Below are 24,703 nucleotides of genomic sequence, written 5' to 3'. Positions count from 1 at the left end.
GTTATCTTGTATGTAAGCTTTTAAAGGTTATATGAAGATCAAAATGGGAGCATCTTAAGATCTGCAAGATTTTACTTCAATATTTGAATCTTCAGTTCCTTATTGCTCCACAAAACATTTCACAAAATTAGAAAATTAGTGAGTGTTCATATTTTATGTCTAATAAATTGGTTTTTGCAGACTCATGTTGATGACAGGAATGACACAGTCCATCATCAATGTGTGACTGTCAGTGCTTTTCAAAATATTACTGATAAACCTACTGACTTTAAAGGAATGAAAAAGATGTGCACAGTAATAAGACTCATTTCATGTCTGGTGAAACCAGACAGTCCCTTATCAAAGTGCATTCCCAGCTGTGTCCATGTGCCCAGGCATGGAGAACATTTAGAGCAATAAAAACAGCTGGTTACTTCAACTTTGTTTGAACATTCATTTTAAAATGGTTTTTGCCTGAAATGAGAAAATGACATCTTTAGAACAAGGAAAACAATGTTTGTAGTTTTCTTTTTGAACTCAAAATATTAACTATTACTTCCCAAGGTCATTAATAGGGCCAAGTTTGGAGAAATGCTACATATAAGAAAAGCTTATAATACAGAAATGCCATGGCACAAACCATTTCTATTTCTCTACCTCATTTGCTCCCCTCTCCCCTTCCCAGCGGAGAAGGCAATGGCACCCCACTCCAGTACTCTTACCTGGAAAATCTCATGGACAGAGGAGCCTGGTAGGCTGCAGTCCATAGGGTCGCTGAGGGTCGGACATGACTGAGCGACTTCACTTTCACTTTTCACTTTCATGCACTGGAGAAGGAAATGGCAACCCACTCCAGTGTTCTCGCCTGGAGAACCCCAGGGACAGGGGAGCCTGGTGGCTGCCGTCTATGGGGTCACACAGAGTCGGACATGACTGAAGCGACTTAGCAGCAGCAGCCCCTCCCCAGAGTGACTTTCAAAGTGTCCAAGAGGATGTAACATGTATCTTGGATGATCGGCAGCATTTCCTGCACTGACATCACAGTTCTGGAAGCAGACTTTGCTAAATGACATCACTGGGAAAGCCCAGTTAGAGGGAGTCCACACAGATACTCAGTGTTGCCTCATCTCTAGAGATGAGAACCTAGCACCTGCCTAAAGCCTGTTTCTCATCCTCAAATGCCCTCCGGTGTCCACAGGTAACCTGCATCCTTAACTCATCTGTGCACAGTGATCACTGGTCCAACCCAGAGGCACAAGTAAAAAATAATTATTGCATTAAGATGACTAACTTATTGGTAACTTTCAGACTCTAAACCCATTTACGTTACTGAGTGCTCTAAGTAAAGACATGCTGTTTCATGTCACATTTTTTCAGAGGAAGTCTGCTTTTCTCTAGCTAGCATTTAGAAGATACTCCAATGGGGGATTTTATTATAAGTTGAGGGATAAGTGTTAGAAAAGAATATCTTTAAGGCGCATCTCTGAAAGCAACCAGAAGAAAATCAGAAAACAGCAACACTGACCAAAGTGAATCAAGTAGAAATACTAACTGTCCTAAGCTATGAAACATTAAGCATGAAATATAAACAACATACTACAACTTTATTAGATTTTTCTATTTAGTGTCTGGACTCAACTGTGGCCTTAGTAACCTATAACTTTAACATCTTCGGGTGTCATAGTACATAGCACCTCGTCTGATTAGGTGGCACAAGTCAACCTGTCAACACAGAGTAACCATTAGCATCACAGCTGTGGCCATTTCATGTTTTATAATAATTCAATCGCAAATGTAAAGATATTCAGTATTTTGTGGGGGTTCTCTGATGCTGCCTTGTAAGTTATTATTCAAGAAAAGTCTACCTGGCCTAATTAATGACAGACACCAGCTGATGCCATTTTTACAGGTAAGTCAAAACTCTGCCTTATATTTAGAACAAAGGTAACAAGTCTATGAAGAGATATTTTCTTTTGGGTACCCATCCCTACACCTCCACACACATTCCCCTTCTATAACTTGTCCCATTATCCATCTGTTCAACATCCTTCTTTGACCCATTTGTATGCACTAAGTAAGAATAGCATTTAGGGTTTTGCTCAGTGCAGGACAAGGCGGTGTAAGAGTGGATAAGTGGACAAAGTGACAGAGGGAAAAAAGACATTCCAAAACCTTCCTATTTAATAGAATGTTCTTCACAATACCTCACAGGCTGGAGACAGAGGCTGGTGTAAAGAACTTCATTCTGATGAAGAAAGACCTGTGTGACTGAATAAGGCAGTTTCTTGACTTAGCCTCACCCCCTATCAGATTTTTCTAAAAATCTGTGGGATAATCAGGGAGGAAGCATATACATTTCTTTCCAAGTGGGGGCAACATGACTCCTCCCAGAAGTAAAGTTTACAACATTGATTCCAGAATTGGAAGCCACCCCACCATCATTTTGGAACAGGCAGCTAGAGCTGCACACCCTGGAACCTGTCAGGTATCGAGTCTGATGTCTGAAGAGTGTTTCTGTCCACTTCCACTTCACGGAGGGTCAGTGGTGTCCGGAGGCCGTGGTCAGGGTTCTATCCTTTGATAACAGCAATTGGCCTCAGTTTAATGGCCTTCTTGCTGATTCCGGCATCATGGCAGGTGTTCACCACATCCGTCACGTTCTTATAGGACTCGGGGGCCTGTAGGGGTGGAGTTAAACATTGCAAAAGTCTACTTAAAATGGAATCTTTCAAAGTATTAATCTCCACTTGTAATTAGAGAAATGCACATTCAAACAGCACTGAGTTGGGTTTGGTTTTTTTGCCTATAAAATAAGCAAAGATTTATTAAGTTCAGTGTGGGTAAGGGGGCAGTATGATAAACATTCTCATCTTGTTTTATATTTTTTCTGTATTTCTCTAAATTTCTCCAAAGAACATATATCATTTACATGGTAGGAAAAGCAGTAAATGTAATTGAATAAAGCACATACACCAATATCCAACTGAAAGGAAATGTACCAAATCATTCTTTTAGTGGTAACTGTCTTTGGATGGTAGAGTTAGTAATAATTTTGATTTTCTTTTATTATATGTTTCTATAGTTTTCAAAATTCCTGGAATGAACACATAATACCTTCACAATAAGGAAAGGTTATTACATTCACATATATAACTAACTCTGCATTGATGCAGGTGTACATGTGTATTTATACATACACATACACACAGTTTGTGGTTTCTAGTAAGACCTCCCCACCTTCCTTCAGTCTCGCCACCAACAGAACAAACCTCTTCACACACACCTTTCATCTCCATGCCTGTCAGCACAGCAAGCTTAGAACTCTCACTGAACCCCATGGGGCTGTGTACACACCCCTTTCTGAAAGCCCATCTCTCATTCCCTTCCAGTTTCTGAAATGTTTCCACTGCGACCCCTGAACTCCTTTTCACTGAGTCAAAGGGAAAGAACTTCTTCCCTTCTTGTTTAAACATTCCCTTTGCCTTCTTGTTCTTGCTGAAACCTGGATCTACCCTGAGGATGTTACTTCTGCCTCCAACTTTCTGAAGTGGCAGCTGTTTTCTCTCCCAAACTGGGTAATGCCATTAGGTTGAGAGGAGGGACAGGTGTCCCTGCTCTTGATGGTTCCTTTCAGACCATTTTCCCTCCTTTCTCCCAGATCTGAATTTTGCAGTCATCATCTATACCACCTATTACTCTTCTTGCTGCAATCATCTGCTAGAATCCGTTCCCGTTGTTACTGGAAGATTTCCAGCTCCTGGGTCACCCTCAGCCTCTCCGCCTATAATTCTGAACAATTTCAATATCCAGGAAGAGGATCCTTTCAGTACCTGGTTTCCTAGTTCCTTGATTGCTGCTCCTTCAATGCTTACCTCAGCCATTCACTCCCCGAGTCATACCCCAAAACTAGTCATCACCAATGCTTACAACTCCCCCAGTCTCTGCTCCCAACATCCCAGGCTGGTGAACACAGCCTAGGTTTTCACCTCCAACAATCCTTTAAACTTCACGAGACCCACAATCTTTCTTCAACCCATCAACAACCTTGATTACCATTCATTGTGCTGTACTTGCAACCCTGACTAAAGGAAACTCAACATCTATTTCACGCCTCCACCCATAGAGTTGAATGTAGCTGAAAAACACCCAACCACTAAATTTAAGTTCAAGTGGATCCCTGACACTGTCCTGCCAATCACCTAAATTTCACTAAGCCAATCACTCTCTCTTAAATGATGATTTCATACCTGAGCTCCTAGCAAAGACAAACCCCATGAGATCTCACCTCCTTTCATCTCCTCAGTTTAGTTGCTCAGTCGTGTCCAACTCTACAATCCCATGAACCGCAGCACGCCAGGCCTCCTTGTCCATTACCAACTCCCAGAGTCCACCCAAACCCATGTCCATCGAGTCGGTGATGCCCTCCAACCATCTCATCCTCTGTCGTCCCCTTCTCCTCCTGCCCTCAATCTTTCCCAGCATCAGGGTCTTTTCAAATGAGTCAGCTCTTTGCATCAGGTGGCCAAAGTATTGGAGTTTCAGCTTCAACATCAGTCCTTCCAATGAACACCCAGGACTGATCTCATTTAGGATGGACTGGTTGGATCTCCTTGCAGTCCAAGGGACTCTCAAGAGTCTTCTCCAACACCACAGTTCAAAAGCATCAATTCTTCGGCGCTCAGCTTTCTTTATAGTCCAACTCTCACATCCACACATGACCACTGGAAAAACCATAGCCTTGACTAGATGGACCTTTTTTGACAAAGTAATGTGTCTGCTTTTTAATATGCTGTCTAGGTTGGTCATAACTTTCCTTCCAAGGAGTAAGTGTCTTTTAATTTCATGGCTGCAATCACCATCTGCAGTGATTCTGGAGCCCTGAAAAATAAAGTCAGCCATTGTTTCCACTGTTTCCCCATCTACTTCCCATGAAGTGACGGGACCAGATGCCATGATCTTTGTTTTCTGAATGTTGAGCTTTAAGCCAACTTCTTCACTCTCCTCTTTCACTTTCATCAAGAGGCTCTTTAGTTCTTCTTTACTTTCTGCCATAAGGGTGGTATCATCTGCATCTGAGGTTATTGATATTTCTCCCGGCAATCTTGATTCCAGCTTGTGCTTTTTCCAGCCCAGCGTTTCTCATGATGTACTCTGCATATAAGTTAAATAAGCAAGGTGACATATACAGCCTTGACGGACTCCTTTTCCTATCTGGAACCAGTCTGTTGTTCCATGTCCAGTTCTGTTGCTTCCTGTCCTGCAAACAGGTTTTTCAAGAGGCAGGTCAGGTGGTCTGGTATTCCCATCTCCTTCAGAATTTTCCACAGTTAATTGTGATCCACACAGTCAAAGGCTTTGGCATAGTCAATAAAGCAGAAATAGATGTTTTTCTGGAACTCTCTTGCTTTTTTGATGATCCAGTGGATGTTGGCAATTTGATTTCTGGTTCCTCTGCATTTTCTAAAACCAGCTTGAACATCTGGAAGTTCACAGTTCACATACTGCTGAAGCCTGGCTTGCAGAATTTTGAGCATTACTTTACTAGTGTGTGAGATGAGTGCAATTGTGTGGTAGTTTGACCATTCTTTGGCACTGCCTTTCTTTGGGATTGGAATGAAAACTGACCTTTTCCAGTCCTGTGGCCACTGCTGAGGTTTCCAAATTTGCTGGCATATTGAGTGCAACACTTTCACAGCATCATCTTTCAGGATTTGAAATAGCTCAACTGGAATGCCATCACCTCCACTAGCTTTGTTCGTAGTGATGCTTCCTAAGGCCCACTTAACTTCACATTCCAGGATGTCTGGCTCTAGGTGAGTGATCACACCATCATGATCATCTGGGTCGTGAAGATCTTTTTTGTACAGTTCTCCTGTGTATTCTTGCCACCTCTTCTTAATATCTTCTGCTTCTGTTAGGTCCCTACCATTTCTGTCCTTTATTGAGCCCATCTTTGCATGAAAAGATGAGCTCAATTTCTGTCCTTTATTGAGCCCATCTTTGCAAGATTCCCTTGGTATCTCTAATTTTCTAATTTTCATCTCCTCAAGGATATTTCTATTAGCAATAGTAACAACTGCTGTCTCTGTATACTGGCATACATTATGAACAGTTTTATGCTGCATACTTATCAAAATTTCACTTACCTCTTCCATTACCAGCTTGGGTGAGGCGACACGGATTGCAATTCCCATGTCTGCCAATTTGTCGAGGACGTCCTGGAAATCTAAATTACGTCTTGACTTTGCTCGGGACAGTGCACGGCCCTAGGTTGGGAAAGGAGTGAACTTCATTTATAAATTATGTTCAATCCCAGCGATTAATTTAAACCCTTAGGATTATATGCTTTTTCCTTGACTTCTTTTTAAACTATAAAAAGAATTAAAAAACAATCTTTTCCTATTTCATCAAGCTTATAATGTACCTTTTGTTGTAAGATTCATCATCTTTGTGGAAAACAAATTCACATTTACAAAGCATTTTAAGATTCAGTTTTGTGTTTCTGATCACTATTATCAAGTAAATACAAATATGTTCATTTAAAATTGTAAATGATAGGTCTATCATCACAAAAACTTTGTGCTGTTTGTGATTTAAAACAGTTTCTCAGCCTTAGCACTTACTGACATCCTGGATTAGGTAACTGTCATACATACTCTAAGACATTTAGCAGAATCTTTGGCCTCTACTCACTACATGCCAACAGCAAAACTCCTCTCCCTGACTGTGACAATAAAAAATGCCCTGAAACATTGTTGACATGTGTGAGGGAAGATGATTTTGATCACTGGGTTAAAAATTAGGAGTTGAGAGGCAACTGGAAACAAGAAAGGGTCAGGAAAAAATAGTACGGTTTATATATATATAGATATATATATGCAAGGGCCTGTCCGGTTGAAAAGATATCCTAGACAGTTTCTATTTTCCACTCCATCACCAGCTAAGAACGTTGATGGCTTAGAAAAGCAGTAAGAAAACTGGTCTGGGCCTACTACCTGTTTTTGTAAATAAAGTTTTATTAGACACAGCAAACGCACTTGTTTATGTACAGCTGCTTTCTACTATGATCGCAAAATGGAACAGCTCCTAGAGATCTTCTGGCCCAAAAAGCCTAAAATGTTCACTGGTGCTTCATAGAAAGTTTACCAACGCCTGGCTTAGAAGAGGCAATATACTGAAATAGGTAAGCAGTCTGCACATGGGTCCTGATTTGTAAAACAGGGCATTTCCTCCAAATCTTGAGTGGATCTACTCAGTAAGGAACAAATTGTGCTAACGGCTAGGTCTGTAAATCATTGAGAAACACTGTGCGGTAAACTTGTATCAGGTTAAGTTTTATCAGTTATGCTAGTCTGACAATTTCTCAATCCATATTTTGTGGATTCAGAGTTGAGGAATACTCCCTAGCCATACAATGAGCTCACTAAGGTTGAGATACTTGGTGACCTCAGTATATATTACTGCTGCTGCTGCTACGTCGCTTTAGTCGTGTCCGACTCTGTGCGACCCCATAGACGGCAGCCCACTAGGCTTCCCGTCCCTGAGCTTCTCCAGGCAAGAACACTGGAGTGGGTTGCCATTTCCTTCTCCAAGTATATATTACTAGACAGTATATATTCTGGGGATAAACTCATGTAGAAGACAAGACAGATCCAAACCTCAACTTTGTTAATGTTCAACCAAGGGCTTCCCTGGTGGCTCAAATGGTAAAGAGTCTGCCTGCAGTGCAGGAGACCTGGGTTCAATCCCTGGCTCTGGAAGATCCCCTGGAGAAGGAAATGGCAACCCACTCCAGTGTTCTTGCCTGGAAAATCCCATGGACAGAGGAGCCCTGCAGGCTACGGCCCATGGAATCACAAAGAGTTGGATATGACTGAGCGACTTCGCTTTCACTTTCAAGTATATTTGCCCATCAAAATGCAAAACAATGACTACACTGAAGATGGTCTTTCTAAGTGAGCTTCTGTTTTCATAACTCACCGCTCCATGACAAGTTGTTCCAAAGGTTTCAGTCATGCCCTGCTCAGTACCAGTAAGAACATAGCTACAGGTTCCCATGGTGCCACCAATGAGCACTGGTTGTCCGGTAAGCTGAGGAAGTACACAAATCAAACATGTTAACATTCAGGAGGGCATGAACTTTCCATGCCTGAGATTTAAATTTCCTCTTGCACTAAAGGACTGTGGAGAAGCCTGGGCCTCTAAATGCACTGCTCTCACAACTACATTAAGGCAGTATTTTGATTCTTTGATAACTGAAAGGTAAGGGTAGAGGATGGGAGGGAAAATGTGAGGACCAGGAAAATAGAAGACAGACCAAAAGTAAGAGCAAAACAAAACTCAAATGTGTAGGGAAGAGTTTTTAGGAAGAACCATCCTGAGCAAGCGTGGCACTTGCCCTCTCAGGCTTGTTTCCTGATCTGTGAAATGGCTGGTTAAGGGTCCTTCTAACTTGATCACAGCCAGATACCGAAAGGAGAAAAGGAATGAAACAGACTGAGTTTAGTCTTAATCCTGTCTTCTAATCATTCAAAGGCCTTAAAAGAGAATCTTAATGTATCTTAATGGAGCAGAATATTCTCTATGCAGCATTGTTTAGACAGCACACTGCAAGCACTGATGAAGGGTGAAGTCGTGCTTCAGAGAAGACTGGAAATCACTGTTCTCATGGATGACAGACTGTTTTCTTTTCACAATTGCTGCTTTCCTGTTTAAATTCGTCCATATTTAGAACTGTCCAAATCATGCCCCCACTGCTTAAAACCACAAATGGCTCAGTACGTACTTGGTAATCAACCGCAATGAGGGGATGGTGAGGAGGGAAGGCTCGGGTGGACCCCTTCCTGTGTACTAACAGAGTCCGCTCCTTCCCGTCCACCACATGCTGTTCTACTTTGGCAATATTGTGAGAAACATCATAGATCACATGCAGGTCCAAGTCATCAGGGGTTGTGTTGAAGACCTTGGCAAAAGCCTAAGAGAGAAAGCATAATGTTAATAGTGGCCAGAACTAGCTCTTCAGAACTTATAGATTCTGAAAGCTCTGTTCCTGAAGGGAGTGAGGGATCTAAGAGTTCAAAATTAGCAAAATTATTAATCTTCATGTAAAGGACAAAAACTGTCTTTAGACCACAGAGCAAGTTTCACCGAATAAATTGCAACTACTCTTGGGACTTCCCTGGTGGTCCAATGGTTGAGAATCCACTGGCCAGTGCAGGGGACACAGGTTAGATCCCTGGTCCAGGAAGATCCCACATGCCATAGGGCAACTAAGCCCACAAGCCACAACTATTGAGCCCACGTGCCTAAAGCCCGTGCTCTGCGACCAGAGAAGCCCCTGCAAGGAGAAGCCTGAGAACCGTAACTGGAGAGTAGCCACAGCTCCCTACAACTAGAGAAAGCCTGAAAGTAGCAACAAAGACCCAGCAAAGCCAAATTCTTTTTTAAAGAAACCCTTCGGGGAAGAAAAAAAGATTACAACTATTCTTGATCTCACTCTTCGGAAGTGCTTCTTCCTCAGCCTTCTGAATTTCAGGGAACAGGACTTCCACCCTCTTCACTGCTCAAGGCAAATTCTAGGAATAATTTTAGTTTCTCTTCTCCCCACTCCTGATACCCTACTGAGTGAGCTTAAGGACACGACAAAAGCTTGGACTCTTTGCCAATATTTTGAATATCTATTACACCAAAACCAAATTATATAGGCTTTGACTTGATTACACTGTTTTAAATCATTTAAGTTCATCATGTATAACTAGGAGCAGACAAGCAGCTTCAACTGTACCTGACGGGTTAAGAAGGTCATGGAAGAGCGGTTGACCCAGGCATAGTTCCCAGCCGCTGCCATTCCCTTCAGGTAGTCCTGACCCTCTGGGGAAGCAATTCGAGCACAAGCCAACTGACGGTCATTGACTATAATCTTGTCTCTCTTCATGGCTTTTTCCATAGCTACAAGTGCATCTGAAAGGAGAGAGAGCAACCAAGTTCAAGTCAGCCGGCTTTCCCTTTATAATTCAGATTTACTGCAGAAAGGTAGACTATATTCAAAACCATTCTAAAAAGAAACAAGTAAAATACATTTTTCCCATTAAATTGTTTCTGAGCTCATCTACTTGTTGGTTAAGATGTATTTATGGAGAATCTTCTGTCAGAGCTGTCTGACACAATGTATGTGGACCCCAAAGAGAACACTTGCTCTCTAGGACTTGTAAGGGGAACGGAGATATACAGAATTAACATCATGGTCTGAGTTACTCTTTTCCTGGCATGTGAATGAGAAGTAGTAAAACATGTATTACTATCACGGCTTTTGAAAATAATTTTCAGTGACTTAACCTAAAAGAACTGGAGGTAAGTTGCTAGATCTTCTGCATGCAACTCGAATTCATGATAAACTGTAGAGAAGTACTAAGTAGAAAGTTCAGAAATGTTAGCCAGTGCTCCATACACCTGCTAGACAAAATACCCTAAACAGGCCATGTTGGGACAGATCGTTAAATTCCCACAGAATGAAACGTACATACAAGATGAACCATAATTGTAACTCAGAGTTTATAATTTCCATGTGTCCATATAAGTTATCCTATATCCATAAACCCTTTCACACATCCTACGAACCATCCAAAATGACCTTTATTTCCCTGCTTTCTGCTTTTGTTTATGCTGTCTTCTGGTCATGAATGTCCTGCACATATGATTGTTCAAATGTTGTGTGTCTATGAAGTCACCTCTAAAATCTTTTACCCAAACATTCTGTCTCTTCCATAGTATTTTATCAATTACTATCTTTTGTCTTTAGTTTTTCTTTTTAATAAACATGACATCTTTCTCATGAGATAATCTGACGGCAGAGTCCTTCCCTTACTATTTCATCACTGAATCCATCATAACACCCAATCTTGATAAATCTGCATCTATCATAAATTCTACAATTTAAGATTTTTATTGCTGTTTCTTGGTCAGATAGTAACAGTAATCTGTAAACATAAAAAGTGGAGCTTTTACAACACTGTACAAAATAATTATTCTCATTTTTTTTCAACAAGGAAATTAAAGCCTAGTGAAGTTAATTTGTTCAAAGACACGTTGCCAGTGAGGAGAACAAGGGTTAAAAACTACAAGTAAACTTTCAGCACTTTCTCCCTTAAACTTCTATATGGTTCCCCGTAAAATGCACTTTTTAGCACCAAGCCAAAACTTAGGTCCAGAATATACCTGTGGCGACTTGGTGGCCCAAGCCTCTGCTTCCACTGTGGATCATCACACACACCTGTCCCTTATGGTCAATGCCCATTTTCTTAGCAGCATACTCGTTGAAAATCTCATCCACAACCTGGATTTCTGCATAGTGGTTGCCTGCTCCCAGAGTCCCCAGCTACAAAAGTAAGAATGTTTGATAAAACAGCAGCTACTCTGGTTTGAAAAAATCCATTTAAAAAGCAAATTGGTAGGAACAATCAACAAAAAGATAACCACACAAATAGTGTTTTATGTAATAAAGAAACTTCTAAGCTTAGAAAAGTTTCATTTATTTCAAGTAGTATTCCACACAATTAAAATAGTGTACAGCAGTTCCTGCAGTTTAGTATATCATTATGTGCTTGAGGTATAACACATTAAAAGCTTCATCAACCAAAACTCAGACCATCAAATGGCTCACAGGACAATTTAAACATCATGGAGAGAATGGTCAAATTTTGGGATGAACTCTGATGAATGCTGACTCTTACACATCACTGGAAGGATATATCCCATAATTGGAGCTAATAGATGATTTAGGGACCCAGAAAATGGCAGTGCAACAAGAGTCTTCAGAGGTTGCCTAGTTTTAACTTTTATCTCAATTCTCAGCTAAGAAAACAAGACCCAGAAGGCAAGAGACTTGCCTAAAGTCATAGTGAATTAGTGGCAAAGGCATTACAATTAGTGTAAATTTTAAACATCTGGTATATTTTTTATCTCATGGACACCACGAACTGACAAGGTATCTGTTTTCAACCTAGATGCTAGAAAACTTTCAGCCAAATCTGTAGACTGTCAAAGTTTATACATAAGCAATTTTGGTATACATTTTAAGTCTTATAATCATATTTCATTTTCTTCCCATCCACTTCTAATTCATGACACCTTGTTTATTTTATGAATATGTGCAAACTCCTGACAGCTTTTTAAAAGAGTAAGAATGAAGCATAAATAAAACTGTGCTCCTCTCATTGTACTCTGAAAAACGCTAGGGATATACTCTCCACACATGGAAGACAGACCCCCCGCCCCACCCCGCCAAAAAAAAAAGCATGAAAAAAATGAACGTCTCCCCTCCAAAGTGAGTGTTACCTGGGGAAGGCCTCTTTTTTTAGCCCTGGCTGAGACTTTATTGGGATCAGCTTGCAGCATCCTTCCATACTCCTCACAGTGCTCCTTGTCCTCTGCCCAGGCATAGCCTTCTCTCAGGGACCAGTCCACACCCATCTCCAAGGCCTCCTCCAAGTCTCTGAGTGAGTAACAAGGTGAAGGTCACTTCACAGCCAAGGCAGATCAAAACCTAAGAATGACCACATCTCAAAGGGCAGAGGAAAGCACTCCATTTATTGCCTGTGCCTCAGGCATCGTGTGGGACATAGTTCATGCTATTAGCAATTTTAGTTTTTTGAGGAAAGCAGTTTCATAAATAATTGAATACTGAAGTACTAAACACCACATTGGAGATGATTATAGTTCTTCACTTTTTTACAGCCCCTCATACTTTTCAAATTTTATTTATCTCTCTGATCCTGAATTCTATGATGCAGTGATTAAGCAGCCACAGAAAATTTATAACTATAACCAACAATCATTATCTATCACCAACTTTACCACAGTTAACACTAACTTTTCATAGTAACGTATGAAAAATTACAAATAATAAATAAAGCTATCTCAATGTCCTCAGGCAACATAGGTTAAATTTTAAGGTTTAAAATTTAACCTTCACAGAAGTACTACCTAGCTTTACTGTATCTGCATTTTGAAGTTGAGGTGTATACACATTAAACCCCTAGAAGGAAAAAGCTCTCATCTTCACCTAAGGTCCAGCCCTTTTTCAAAATATTATCAGGAGCAATTACAATGATCAATGTGCCCTCCCCACAACAGCTCATTTCAAACATTACCTATTAGGACAAAATTCCTATCAAAAATATTTGTAAAGATGCTTGCAATTTATTAGATGTTCCAAGTATGCTTTTCAAAGTGGAACTGCATGTCAGGGACCACATAAAATCACAGAATAAGCATCTTCCAAATGTATCAGTTTTACTCTAAGTGTTTTTTTGGGGGGTTGTGTTTGCTTTTTGGTAAATAGGAGTTGTATATAACAGGAAATAGCTAAAATGTTTTAATATTAATGCCTGTACATGTATCTGAATAGAACACAAAATTCACACAAATTTTAAAGATAAAACAGAAGATATTAAAGAGGTACACTTATTAAGCACATCCTGCAAAAAGTAAGGTGCACAGCTTTACACGAGATATGACACAGTACACCAATCGCCACTAAAAGGCCACTGCAGGGTAGTCTTACGTGGAATTCTCTACTTTGGAAATACATGATATTGCAGGTGAGGAACAAACTCAGGGCTATCACCCAAAAAGGAAGGTCGTCAATAAATACATCTTCACTGACAAAGGACAGTGCTCTTCAGAATATAACCTCTGAAGCCAAAGGATCCTTGATGTGAATCCTGACTTTACTAGCTTATTTACTATTATCTCTTTAAACCTGTTTCCTTTCTTGTAAACCAGGGATAATATTAGCATTATTACCTACACAAAATGATATACACATCCACCACCACACAATGCTTTGCACATAGGAAATGCTCAGTAAACATTAATGGATATTATTCTATTTAGAACTGTATGTCAAAGGCTGTCACAATGAACATGAATTGACTAGTGTTTCTAACAAACGTTATGGACCTCATGCTTAAAAAAACAATTCATTACACTTCCTGAAAAGTGACTGAACAATCCCTATCTCCTAAATGTCCTACACTGGAAATGAACGTGAGGATCATGTGGTTATTATCTCTCATTCCATATATTGGAAACTTTTGTTCTTACTTGGCATTCATTGGGATGACACCTTTTGACCCCACTCCCACAGGAATGTGGTCAAACATAGCTTGGGCAAGTTGCTCTTTCACAGGCTGAACATCGCTTTCATCTAAATTGGTTCTCAGCAAGCGGACACCACAGTTAATGTCAAACCCAACACCACCTACAAAATAGAGAAAAATTAAGTATTAGCAAAACCAGGTGGTTAAGCATTGTTACCAGTGGTTACCCACTATGAATAAAGGGTTTAAAAGATAGCCACTCTTAAAGATGATTATGTTTTAAAGTAGCTGACAAAGTAGCAAACAACAACATAATTTAAACACATACTGTGGGCCAAGGAGGCAAAAATAACCATAAGTAACATTTAGACTAGAGATTAAAATGTGAATTATGTGCTTCTCTTTTTTTCTCGGTCACTCTTATCAGGGGTTCATGAATTCTATTAGTCCTTTCAAAGAACCAACTTTTGACTTTGTTGATCCTTTCCATTGTATATTGTTTCATTAATCTTGCTCTTATTTCCATCTTTCTATCTTTCCTGGGTTTAATTTGTTGTGCTTTTTGTTAACTTTTTGAGATGGATGCTTATATCACTGATACTGTAGCCTTTCTTCTTTTGTAATCTGTGCACTGAAGGCTGTGTATTTCTATTCAAGGATGGTATTAATAGTAACAATTTTTAGACAGGTTATTTTAAAAATTATCATTAAAATTATTTGTAGTTTCCATTACGATTTTCTTGACCCATGGGTTATTTAAATGTATACTGCTCAATTTACAAACATATGGGGTTTCTTCCCCTTAGTTTTTATTGTTCATGATTTCTAACTTAACTCCACTGTGGTAGGATACTACTCTTTGTAACAGTGGTTCTTAGGTATGGCCCAGAGATCATTTCATGTCTTTAGGATTAACTGTATAACAATGCTAAGACATTCATTAACCTTTTAAATGCATTCTGTCTCTTTACAGTGAAGTTTTCCAAAGGCTACATGACATGTGATAACATGTTTGCTGTGAGGCATAATGAAACATGGAATGTGTCCTTACGTGTTACTGTTTTAAACTTTTTCATTTTTAATTTCCAGTAAGGTAAACATCAGTAAAAGCCTTTGAGACCAACCTTCAATAATTTTAAGAATGTAAAAAGGTCTCAAGTCTAAAGTTTGAGAACTGCTACTCTGATTTCAATGCTTGGAACTCTGAGATCATCTTCATGGCTCAGTACATGGTCTAGTTTTCGTGAACATTCTATGTGCACTTGAAAAGAACGTGTATTCGACAATTCTTGGGTGCACTATAATGTGGGTGCACGTACAATCACATACTATCTTAGAGGTTAAGGTGTCAAGTCTGTAACAGGGTTATTCGCATCATCTGCGTCCTTGAGGACAAATCTGCCATGACCTCAAAAGAAAAACTAAAAGTGCTAAATATTGGGCGCATGTACTTGCACTTTTTCCTCTGGATCTTAGCCTCATAAATTCTTACTGTCTCAACAGTTTTCTTATGGTTTCAACAGATGTGTTTTGGTTTTGTTTTGACATTTTTACACAGCTTTTCTCATTATTCTTGGCAGAGGATTGCTCTAAAATGATCCTGTCCACCAAAACTCTCAACATATAATTTGTACTTTCATCTTTTTTTTTCAGATTCTGAGAGCAAAGATACTACTTCTGATGTGAAGTATTTTCAGTGAAAGCACACCACAGCAGAAAAGAAGTGTACAACTAAAAGTGGATAATAACGATGATCATGCGAGCAGACGCTTATCAAGTACTTCCCAAGTGTCTAGAATTGTACTAAGTACTTTAGCACAGCTTAATGCATTTAATCTTCACAAAAATATTATGTCGTAAGTAATATCATTAGCTCCAATTTGCCTAAGAGGTAACTGTGACACAAAGAAGATACACTAGCCAGGGAAGTCTTCTGGTTTGTTTTGTAGCCAATGTCTGAATAATGCCTGGCACAAAGTAGGAGCTCAAATAGTTTTAAATAAATATATGCTTTATTTGATATTTTAATAGCCTCCAAGTGTCCACAATTAATCCTCTTAGAAAATGAAGAACAGAAATGATAGAACATGATGAAGCTGACATGCACACACAAAAAGCAGCCACAATCTATTCTAGAAAGGCTATGATTCTGAGAAGCTACACGCCTGACAGCAGACGTGCACGGTGACCTTACCTGGGGATACCACTGCTTCAGGGTCGTTCATATCAAAGGCTGCCATATTTCCAATAGCAAACCCATAACCTGAATGGACATCAGGAAGACCGATGGATCGCTGAAAGAAAATCAGAAAAAGAAATACAGCTTTCTCCACCTGGCACTCTGGCTGCCTGACAGATCTTACTCTAAAACAGACTGGGAATTAAAACCTTCCCCAAATCAAGATTCTGTTTTCATGAAATCTTCTCTATTGGTGGAAATTGGGTATAAAAATTCCTAATCATAAAGCTAGATATGGCAGGAAAGACTTTTTACAAAGTTTGACCACTGGGATTTTCCCACTTGCAGTTCAGCCAAAAGACAAAAAAATCCACAACCTTCCCCACCCCCTCAAATCCTGACCATTAACTAAGAAAACTGAAAAGAGAAACGCCTCAGTACAACATGATATAGGACAACCATACACTAATTTTAATACTATTACATTTTAAAGATGATGCTTAGACATTGACAAATTGTGGTCATGTCAGGTTGACAGGAGAGAAATGCCAGATTTACAAAGGTCCTCAGTGTTTAAGAAATAAGACAAATGTAACACATCAGATGGAATGAAAACTGTGCACTGTCTACATCTGGGGCCTAGGGAAGTATCCTGACTCAGAAAGAATGGAGATCACAACATGGTAGGGATATATGCAGACACCTGAACACTTCCTTAAATGTACAAGCCACGTCTCTTCATTTCTTCCCCCAAGTGCTGAACATAGTAACCTGCATCAGGACCTCAAAACACGTCTGTTGGATTTACCATCCACCCCTAATGGTGGAATCTGAAATGCAGACTTGGGTGGGGTCCCCACTTGTACCATCCATTTCTATCCCCAGCATCACCACCAGCCTCTTTTTCCACTCATATTCTTAACAGTTATATTGTGCACCTCTCTCCCTTCCCTCAGTCCTAACCCTTATACTTCTTTCCAATCTTCCTCCAGTCATCCTCTTGAATGCGGCCACACTGAAACTTTCACTGGTGGTACACTAATACAAGAATAATGTGTACAACAACAAGAAACAAGAGAATAAAATCTACTCCAAAGGTTCTCAAACACTTAACAGATTCTGGCCAAAGGCAACCAGAAACTGAGATATACCCAGATTCAATTATTTCTTTAAATTCCATAGTTATTTCTAGATGTTTGAGGGTCACTGTCTAGATGATACCACTATCAGCTAGGCATGGCCATTCACCTATTCAACAAACTTTTAGACTAAAAGAAAATATAAGTGATTAAAGTTCTGAATATGGACTCACATGAACAATCCCAGGCAGGGCGGCCACATTGCCAATTTGTTTCATGGCTGGCAGGAAGCCACCAACACCTGAAAACAAAATTTCAATACGAGAAAAGTGAACACATTTGGTTTTTGGCAATTCAGTTCAGTTCAGTCACTCAGTCGTGTCTGACTCTTTGCGATCCCATGAATCGCAGCATACCAGGCCTCCCTGTCCATCACCAACTCCCGGAGTCCACCCAAACCCATGTCCATCAAGTCGGTGATGCCATCCAACCATCTCATCCTCTGTTGTACCCTTCTCCTCCTGCCCTCAATCATTCCCAGCATCAGGGTCTTTTCAAATGAGTTAGCTCTTTGCATCAGGTGGCCAAAAAGTATTGGAGTTTCAGCTTCAACATCAGCCCTTCCAATGAACACGCAGGACTGATATCCTTTAGGATGGACTGGTTGGATCTCCTTGGAGTCCAAGGGACTCTCAAGAGTCTTCTCCAACACCACAGTTCAAAAGCATCAATTCTTTGGCGCTCAGCTTTCTTCACAGTCCAACTCTCACATCCATATATGACCACTGGAAAAACCATAGCCTTGACTAGACGCACCTTTGTTGGCAAAGTAACGTGTCTGCTTTTTAATATGCTGTCTAGGTTGGTCATAACTTTCCTTCCAAGGAGTGTCTTTTAATTTCATGGCTGTAATCACCATCTGCAGTGATTCTGGAGCCCTGAAAAATAAAGTCAGCCACTGTTTCCTCATCTGTTTCCCATGAAGTGATGGGACCGAATGCCGTGATCTCCATTTTCTGAATGTTGAGCTTTAAGCCAACTTTTTCACTCTCCTCTTTCACTTTCAACAAGAGGCTCTTTAGTTCTTCTTCACTTTCTGCCATAAGGATGGTGTCATCTGCCTATCTGAGGTTATTGATATTTCTCCCGGCAATCTTGATTCCAGCTTGTGCTTCCTCCACCCCAGCATTTCTCATGATGTACTCTGCATATAAGTTAAATAAGCAGGGGGACAATATACAGCCTTGATATACTCCTTTTCCTATTTGGAACCAGTCTGTTGTTCCATGTCCAGTTCTAACTGTTGCTTCCTGTCCTGCATATAGGTTTCTCAAGAGGCAAGTCAGGTGGTCTGGTATTCCCATCACTTTCAGAATTTTCCACAGTTGATTGTGATCCACACAGTCAAAGGCTTTGGCATAGTCAATAAAGCAGAAATAGATGTTTTTCTGGAACTCTCTTGCTTTTTCCATGATCCAGTAGATGCTGGCAATTTGATCTCTGGTTCCTCTGCCTTTTCTAAAACCAGTTTGAACATATGGAAGTTCACGGTTCACATATTGCTGAAGCCTGGCTTGGAGTATTTTAAGCATTACTTTACTAGTGTGTGAGATGAGTGCAATTGTGCGGTAGTTTGAGCATTCTTTGGCATTGCCTTTTTTTGGGATTTTTGGCAGAAATATAGTCACTTTTCTAGACTGGATTAAATGAAGGGGTAGTGGTTAGGATTACAAAAACAAAGTTTTCATGAGTGTGTTTGAGAGTAAGTGGGAAAGAAGGCGGCACACACACAGGAAAGCAGTGAGGGCAACCACACTAATTACAAACATGCCGTCAGTATTCTGTGCAGACCATGATGGTTGCCTGCAAATACTGTACTTGGAGTTGTAAAACATAATCATTACACATTATGTTGTCAATATAAAAAAAGCATTCTTTTAACTGCTCATAATATTTATTAAAAAAAAAACAAAAAACAAAATAGTTTTACTCTAAATGACAAAGAAGGGCAATTAGGAAGTGTTGTGAAAACACTGCATGGAGTCAGGGGATCTGGGGTTGTAATTATCAGCACATCTTTTTAGACAAGTCAGCATGCCCTGGTGAGACAGTGGTGAAATTTATTTTAGGTTTGTTGACCTAAAAAATAAAAGGGCTAAAACTAGATTTCTATTTCACCATCATCATCAGAACGTTATCCATTTATCTCTATATCTCCCAGTAGTCTTGCAAGATAGGTGTGATAAACTCTTTTTTACGGATGAGATAACTGAAGTTTAGTGAGACTAAAGGTGCACTGACTTTGTAATTAGACACAACTGGTTCTGAATTCTGGTTCTGTTACTGAGAAACTATAGCCCTGGATGAACTAAAATGACTTAACCTCACCGAGCCTTGACTTAAACATCTGTAAAATGGAGGTATCTTCCTCTTAGAGTTAGTCCAAGAATTACATGCCATAAGCTATGTAAATGCCCGTACATTTACATAGTAAGTGCACAGTAAATGGTTGCTCTTATTGTAACTGTCAGAGGTTAGCTGCAAAACCGACCAGGTCCATCCAGCTAAAGTGCTTTCTACAAGCTCAGGCGGCCAAAAATGTGATCACGAATAAGTAACAGGCTTTTGTCTCACTTCAAGTCTTGATCGTTCCTCGACAATACTTTTGTATTTTTAAATTATAATTATTTGAGTTACCATTTTCACGCCACAAGGTACACACTAGTTGTACTGCCACATGTAAAACTCTATAATTTACGTACCACCACCTCGACAGGCATTCCTTAATTCTTCAAACATTAATTTTTCCAGAGAATCATTCACATAGAAAACTCCTTCAACCTGGTATCAAAAAAAAGGAAAAATTATGTCGGAGCACATGGACCTGATATACAAGTACTGGATAGAATACAAACACTGCAGACAATATTTATTTTGCTTTACTCTTCATAAAATATTCTCACACTACCTTAATAGCAGAAAACTTCTTACAAGATGTTCCCATCTTTAAATATATTTTTAAAATGTATTCTACAATGTTCCACAAATCATTTTGTTTATTCTCCTACTCTCATAAGCCACATTTAAAAGTTCAACAGGTAAAATATTTTGTGTGCATGTGGGATTAAGAAAAGTCTTCTAACAATGCTCTCACTAAGGCCAAAGGTCTCAGTATTCTTGTGCTTCTAAAACATCAGTAGGTTTTGAAAAAAAAAGAATCAAAAGCTCAGATCTAAACATACAAATGCAATCATCTGACCTAAGCATACTTTTTCCGTGTCTAAGACAACAGCACACTACACTTTACTGTCTTCTGTTTTGATTTACAAATCTGTACTTATGTAAACAGTGAATAAAAAAAAAGCTTAGTTTTACAATCTGTGTAATTCTAAGAGAATAAAAAAGCTTGATGATAGAGGCACACACAAGACAATGGAAGATATACTTATGTAACACCAAAGGCAGGAACATGTTAATCAGAGATCAAATATTATGAAGGATCTGCCAAGGAGTGATGAACCAAAGACTTAATAATCATCTGGACAAGAAATTGATTTATCAGAAGGAAAACTTCTGCATCTTACCACTGGGAGACTAACAATACCAGTTGATGGAAAATATCTCCAGCACAATTTTCTAAAGGGTTGCATTTATTATTCTCCATTTACTGAGGCCTCATTATGCATCAGGCACTGTACTGGACAGTAGGGGAGATACAGAAACGATGCAGGGTTGTCCCTTTGTGCAGCTTCCAGTCTAGGATGTGGTCGACTAGAACATGCAGAGTGCGCAGTGAGGCAAGTACTGTAATAGAAGCAGAGTTCTACAGGAAAATCCAATGTAGAAGGGGCTCAATAGTCTAGGGTGGTGGCGTTGGGGGGCTTCACAGTTTGTTCCCTTTGTGAACAATGAGCTGGCTCTTTAAAGACAAAAGACATTACTGAACAGCAACATATTTAGGAGCTTAATGGAAAGATGACATAAAGATGGGAGAGAAATGTTTTTAAGGAACAAAGAGAAATTTTTAGTGCAGCACATGGTTCTTGTGAGAGGAATGGAGATTAAGAGAGATATGAGAATTCAAGTGTGAAATTCTCTACTCTTAAAGAGAATGGGAATTCAACACAAGCCTAGCATAAAGGTCAGTAACTTTTTAAGAGCAATATATCAATGTTTCAACTTTCCATTCCCAAGGGAGAGGTGGTAGCAAAGTGTTGTTTAAATAGTTAATGGAAAGTGCTGAGCAAAATCAGACTTGCTCCCATGCAGAATTAGCAGGACAGTGTGAATTAAAAGTTAAGCTAGGACTGCTGTCAAAACAGGACAATGTGTGTCACAATCCTCTTAGGATGATCATATCATTTTTTATTTTCTACTCCATTCAGAGAACCGGATTCTATAAAAAGAAACTGCTGCTGCTGCTACTGCTAAGTCGCTTCAGTCGTGTCCGACTCTGTGCGACCCCATAGACGGCAGCCCACTAAGCTCCTCTGTCCCTGGGATTCTCCAGGCAAGAATACTGGAGTGGGTTGCCATTTCCTTCTCCAATGCATGAAAGTGAAAAGTGAAAGTGAAGTCGCTACCAAGGGAAAAAACAAAGCAAAAGGGAGGTTTACCGCTATGGGCTTTTCCTCCCCTCGGCGTCTAGCTAAGTGCTTTGTTCACAGGGGACACTCAATAATAATACTGAGTTAAACAGTGGAGTGGCTCTCAGGAACTTTTACCAAGACGCAGAATCACAAACCTTCAGTACACTTGCAGGGTATCTAAAGGGATTTCAAAAGCCATATAAGAACATATGCGCCAAAACCTCACAAATGCCTTCTTTCTTCACTTTAATGAAAGATAGTAAGCACAAATGGCAAGGAAGCCCCAAAATAACAGAGACCAGGTTTTCAAACTCTTTAGTATCAGGGTCCCAAGTCTTCGTCAGGAATACATCATCCCGACTGACGAAGACATGAACTGGACACCATGTCTTAGCTGAGCTTCTACTAGGTGAGTAAAGGAAGCCGTGCAACCGACTGACCCTCCAGGCCCTACTGACGAGTGCCTGTGAAAAAGAAAACACCCCGCCCTGTGACCTTTCTCGTCTGTTTCGAAAAGCAAGACTGTTCTATTAAAACGTTGCCTGTCAATTAAAAAAAAACACCCACAAAGAACAGTACAGTGAACTAAAAACTTGGTACAGTGAATACAGGTCCGTAAACGTTACATGAATGACCAGCATGACTCAGAAGAGTGGAGTTTGGCCCAAGCAACTCCACTCCGGACTGGCTGAGCACCTAGTGGAAGACCGCTGCTGTCTCCAAGGCTCAGCAACGGTCCGTTTATGAGACTTCTGTGTGAAAACGCTTCGCAAAGGCCAGTTTCTTATTTATGTGGATGCGCTGAACGCATTCCGCTTTCTTCACCCTCACCGTGCTGGGACGTCTCCAGCGGAGACGTTGGGTCGGCACGGATGAAGCACTCATGGGCCGGAGGGGAACTTGGGGTGGACGCCAGAGGAAATCCGCTGGCGGCGGGACGAGGGCGGCCCCCGCGCGCTAGGGGTCTGGAGGGGTTGGAGGAGGCCCAGCCCGGTGGGCAGGGAGGCGCCGCGGACCCCCAGCCACGGGCCCTGCTCCACCGCCTCACCTGCATATTGGGCACGAAGCCCTTCTTGATTCTCCAGCAGTTCTTACTGATCTTTTCCAAGAACTGCAGCTCATCATTATAACTGCGACTCATGGTGGCGAAAACTCCCGGCTTCCCTTTGAGAAACCACTGGCCGCGCTGTCCCGCTGACTTAAACGCCACCTTCCGGCACTCAATGCGCAGGCGCGGCCGGTTCCTCAGCAGGGTGGGCGACGGCAAGCGCCGAGGTTCAAAACTTGTATCAATCGCGCGCGCGCTCTCTTTTCTTTACTAGTTAAGATAGACCATCCTCCAGCGTTTATCTTTGTGGATGTTAACTAGTCATTCTCTTCCACGCTAAAGCTAAGCTAAATCCAGTACTTTTTAGTATGATCTAGTTATCTTTCGTTTTGGAAGTGCTTTTCAGCATTGTACAGAGGAGTCTGGTAGGCTACAGTCCATAGGGTGGCAAAGGGTTGGACATGACTGAGCAACTTCACATTCACATTCATCATTGAAAAACGCACTGAATCTGGATCAGGTCCAGTTGTTCTAAGGAATCATCTGCTTGGAGTTTCAGTTCAGTTCAGTCGCTCAATCATGTCCCACTCTTTGTGACCCCATAGACTGCAGCACGCCAGGATTCCCTGTCCATCACCAACTCCTGGAGCTTATTCAAACTCATGTCCATCTAGTCGGTGATGTCATCCAATCATCTCATTCTCTGTCGTCCCCTTCTCCTCCTGACTCCAATCATTCCCAGCATAAGGGTCTTTTCAAATGAGTCAGTTCTTCCCATTTAGGTGACCAAAGTATTGGAGTTTCAGCTTCAGCATCAGTCCTTCCAATGAATATTCAGGACTGATTTCCTTTTTTTTAAATACAAGTTTATTTATTTTAATTGGAGGCTAATTACTTTACAATGTTGTATTGGTTTTGCCATACATCGACATGAATTGGCCACAGGTGTACACCTGTTACCCATCCTGAACCCCCCTCCCACCTCCCTCCCCATCCCATCCCTCTGGGTCAGGACTGATTTCCTTTAGGATGAACTGATTGGATCTCCTTGCAGCCCAAGGGACTCTCAAGAGTCTTCCCCAACACCACAGTTCAAAAGCAACAATTCTTTTGAGCTTGGAGTTTCAGTTCAGTTCAGTTCAGTCGCTCAGTCGTGTCCGACTCTTTGCGACCCCATGAATTGCAGCACGCCAGGCCTCCCTGTCCATCACCAACTCCCGGAGTTCACTCAGACTCACACCCATCGTGTCAGTGATGCCATCCAGCCATCTCCTCCTCTGTCGTCCCCTTCTCCTCCTGCCCCCAATCCCTCCCAGCATCAGAGTCTTTTCCAATGAGTCAACTCTTCGCATGAGCTGGCCAAAGTGGAGATACCCCTCGTCCAAGGTAAGGAGCAGCGGCTGCACTTTGCTGGAGCAGCCGTGAAGAGATACCCCATGCCCAAGGTAAGAGAAACCCAAGTAAGATGGTAGGTGTTCCAAGAGGGCATCAGAGGGCAGACACACTGAAACGATACTCACAGAAAACTATTCAGTCTAATCACACTAGGACCACAGCCTTGTCTAACTCAATGAAACTAAGCCATGCCCATGGGGCAACCCAAGACGGGTGGGTCATAGTGGAGAGATCTGACAGAATGTGGTCCACTGGAGAAGGGAATGGTAAACCACTTCAGTATTCTTGCCTTGAGAACCCCATGAACAACTTGGAGTTTACACCCCACAAAAACA

The 24,703-nt window shown here is 40.8% G+C and overlaps 1 protein-coding gene across 1 annotated transcript; it reads right to left on the bottom strand.

Moving 5' to 3' along the window:
- Positions 1-1,562: 1,562 nt before the first annotated feature.
- RTCB (RNA 2',3'-cyclic phosphate and 5'-OH ligase) lies at positions 1,563-23,150 on the bottom strand. Its single transcript, XM_055574765.1, has 12 exons — positions 22,974-23,150; positions 20,099-20,177; positions 17,570-17,637; positions 16,273-16,372; positions 14,083-14,239; positions 12,313-12,469; positions 11,194-11,353; positions 9,764-9,939; positions 8,765-8,953; positions 7,960-8,070; positions 6,126-6,245; positions 1,563-2,657 (listed from the first exon to the last, which is right to left on the bottom strand). Exons 1-12 carry the CDS (start codon positions 23,064-23,066, stop codon positions 2,550-2,552), a joined length of 1,518 nt encoding a protein of 505 aa, XP_055430740.1. The 5' UTR covers positions 23,067-23,150; the 3' UTR covers positions 1,563-2,549.
- Positions 23,151-24,703: the final 1,553 nt, after the last annotated feature.

Source organism: Bubalus kerabau, chromosome 1 (assembly GCF_029407905.1).
Source record: "Bubalus kerabau isolate K-KA32 ecotype Philippines breed swamp buffalo chromosome 1, PCC_UOA_SB_1v2, whole genome shotgun sequence".
NCBI classification, from domain to species: domain Eukaryota; kingdom Metazoa; phylum Chordata; class Mammalia; order Artiodactyla; family Bovidae; genus Bubalus; species Bubalus kerabau.
This window is presented reverse-complemented; position numbering and strand designations above follow the sequence as displayed.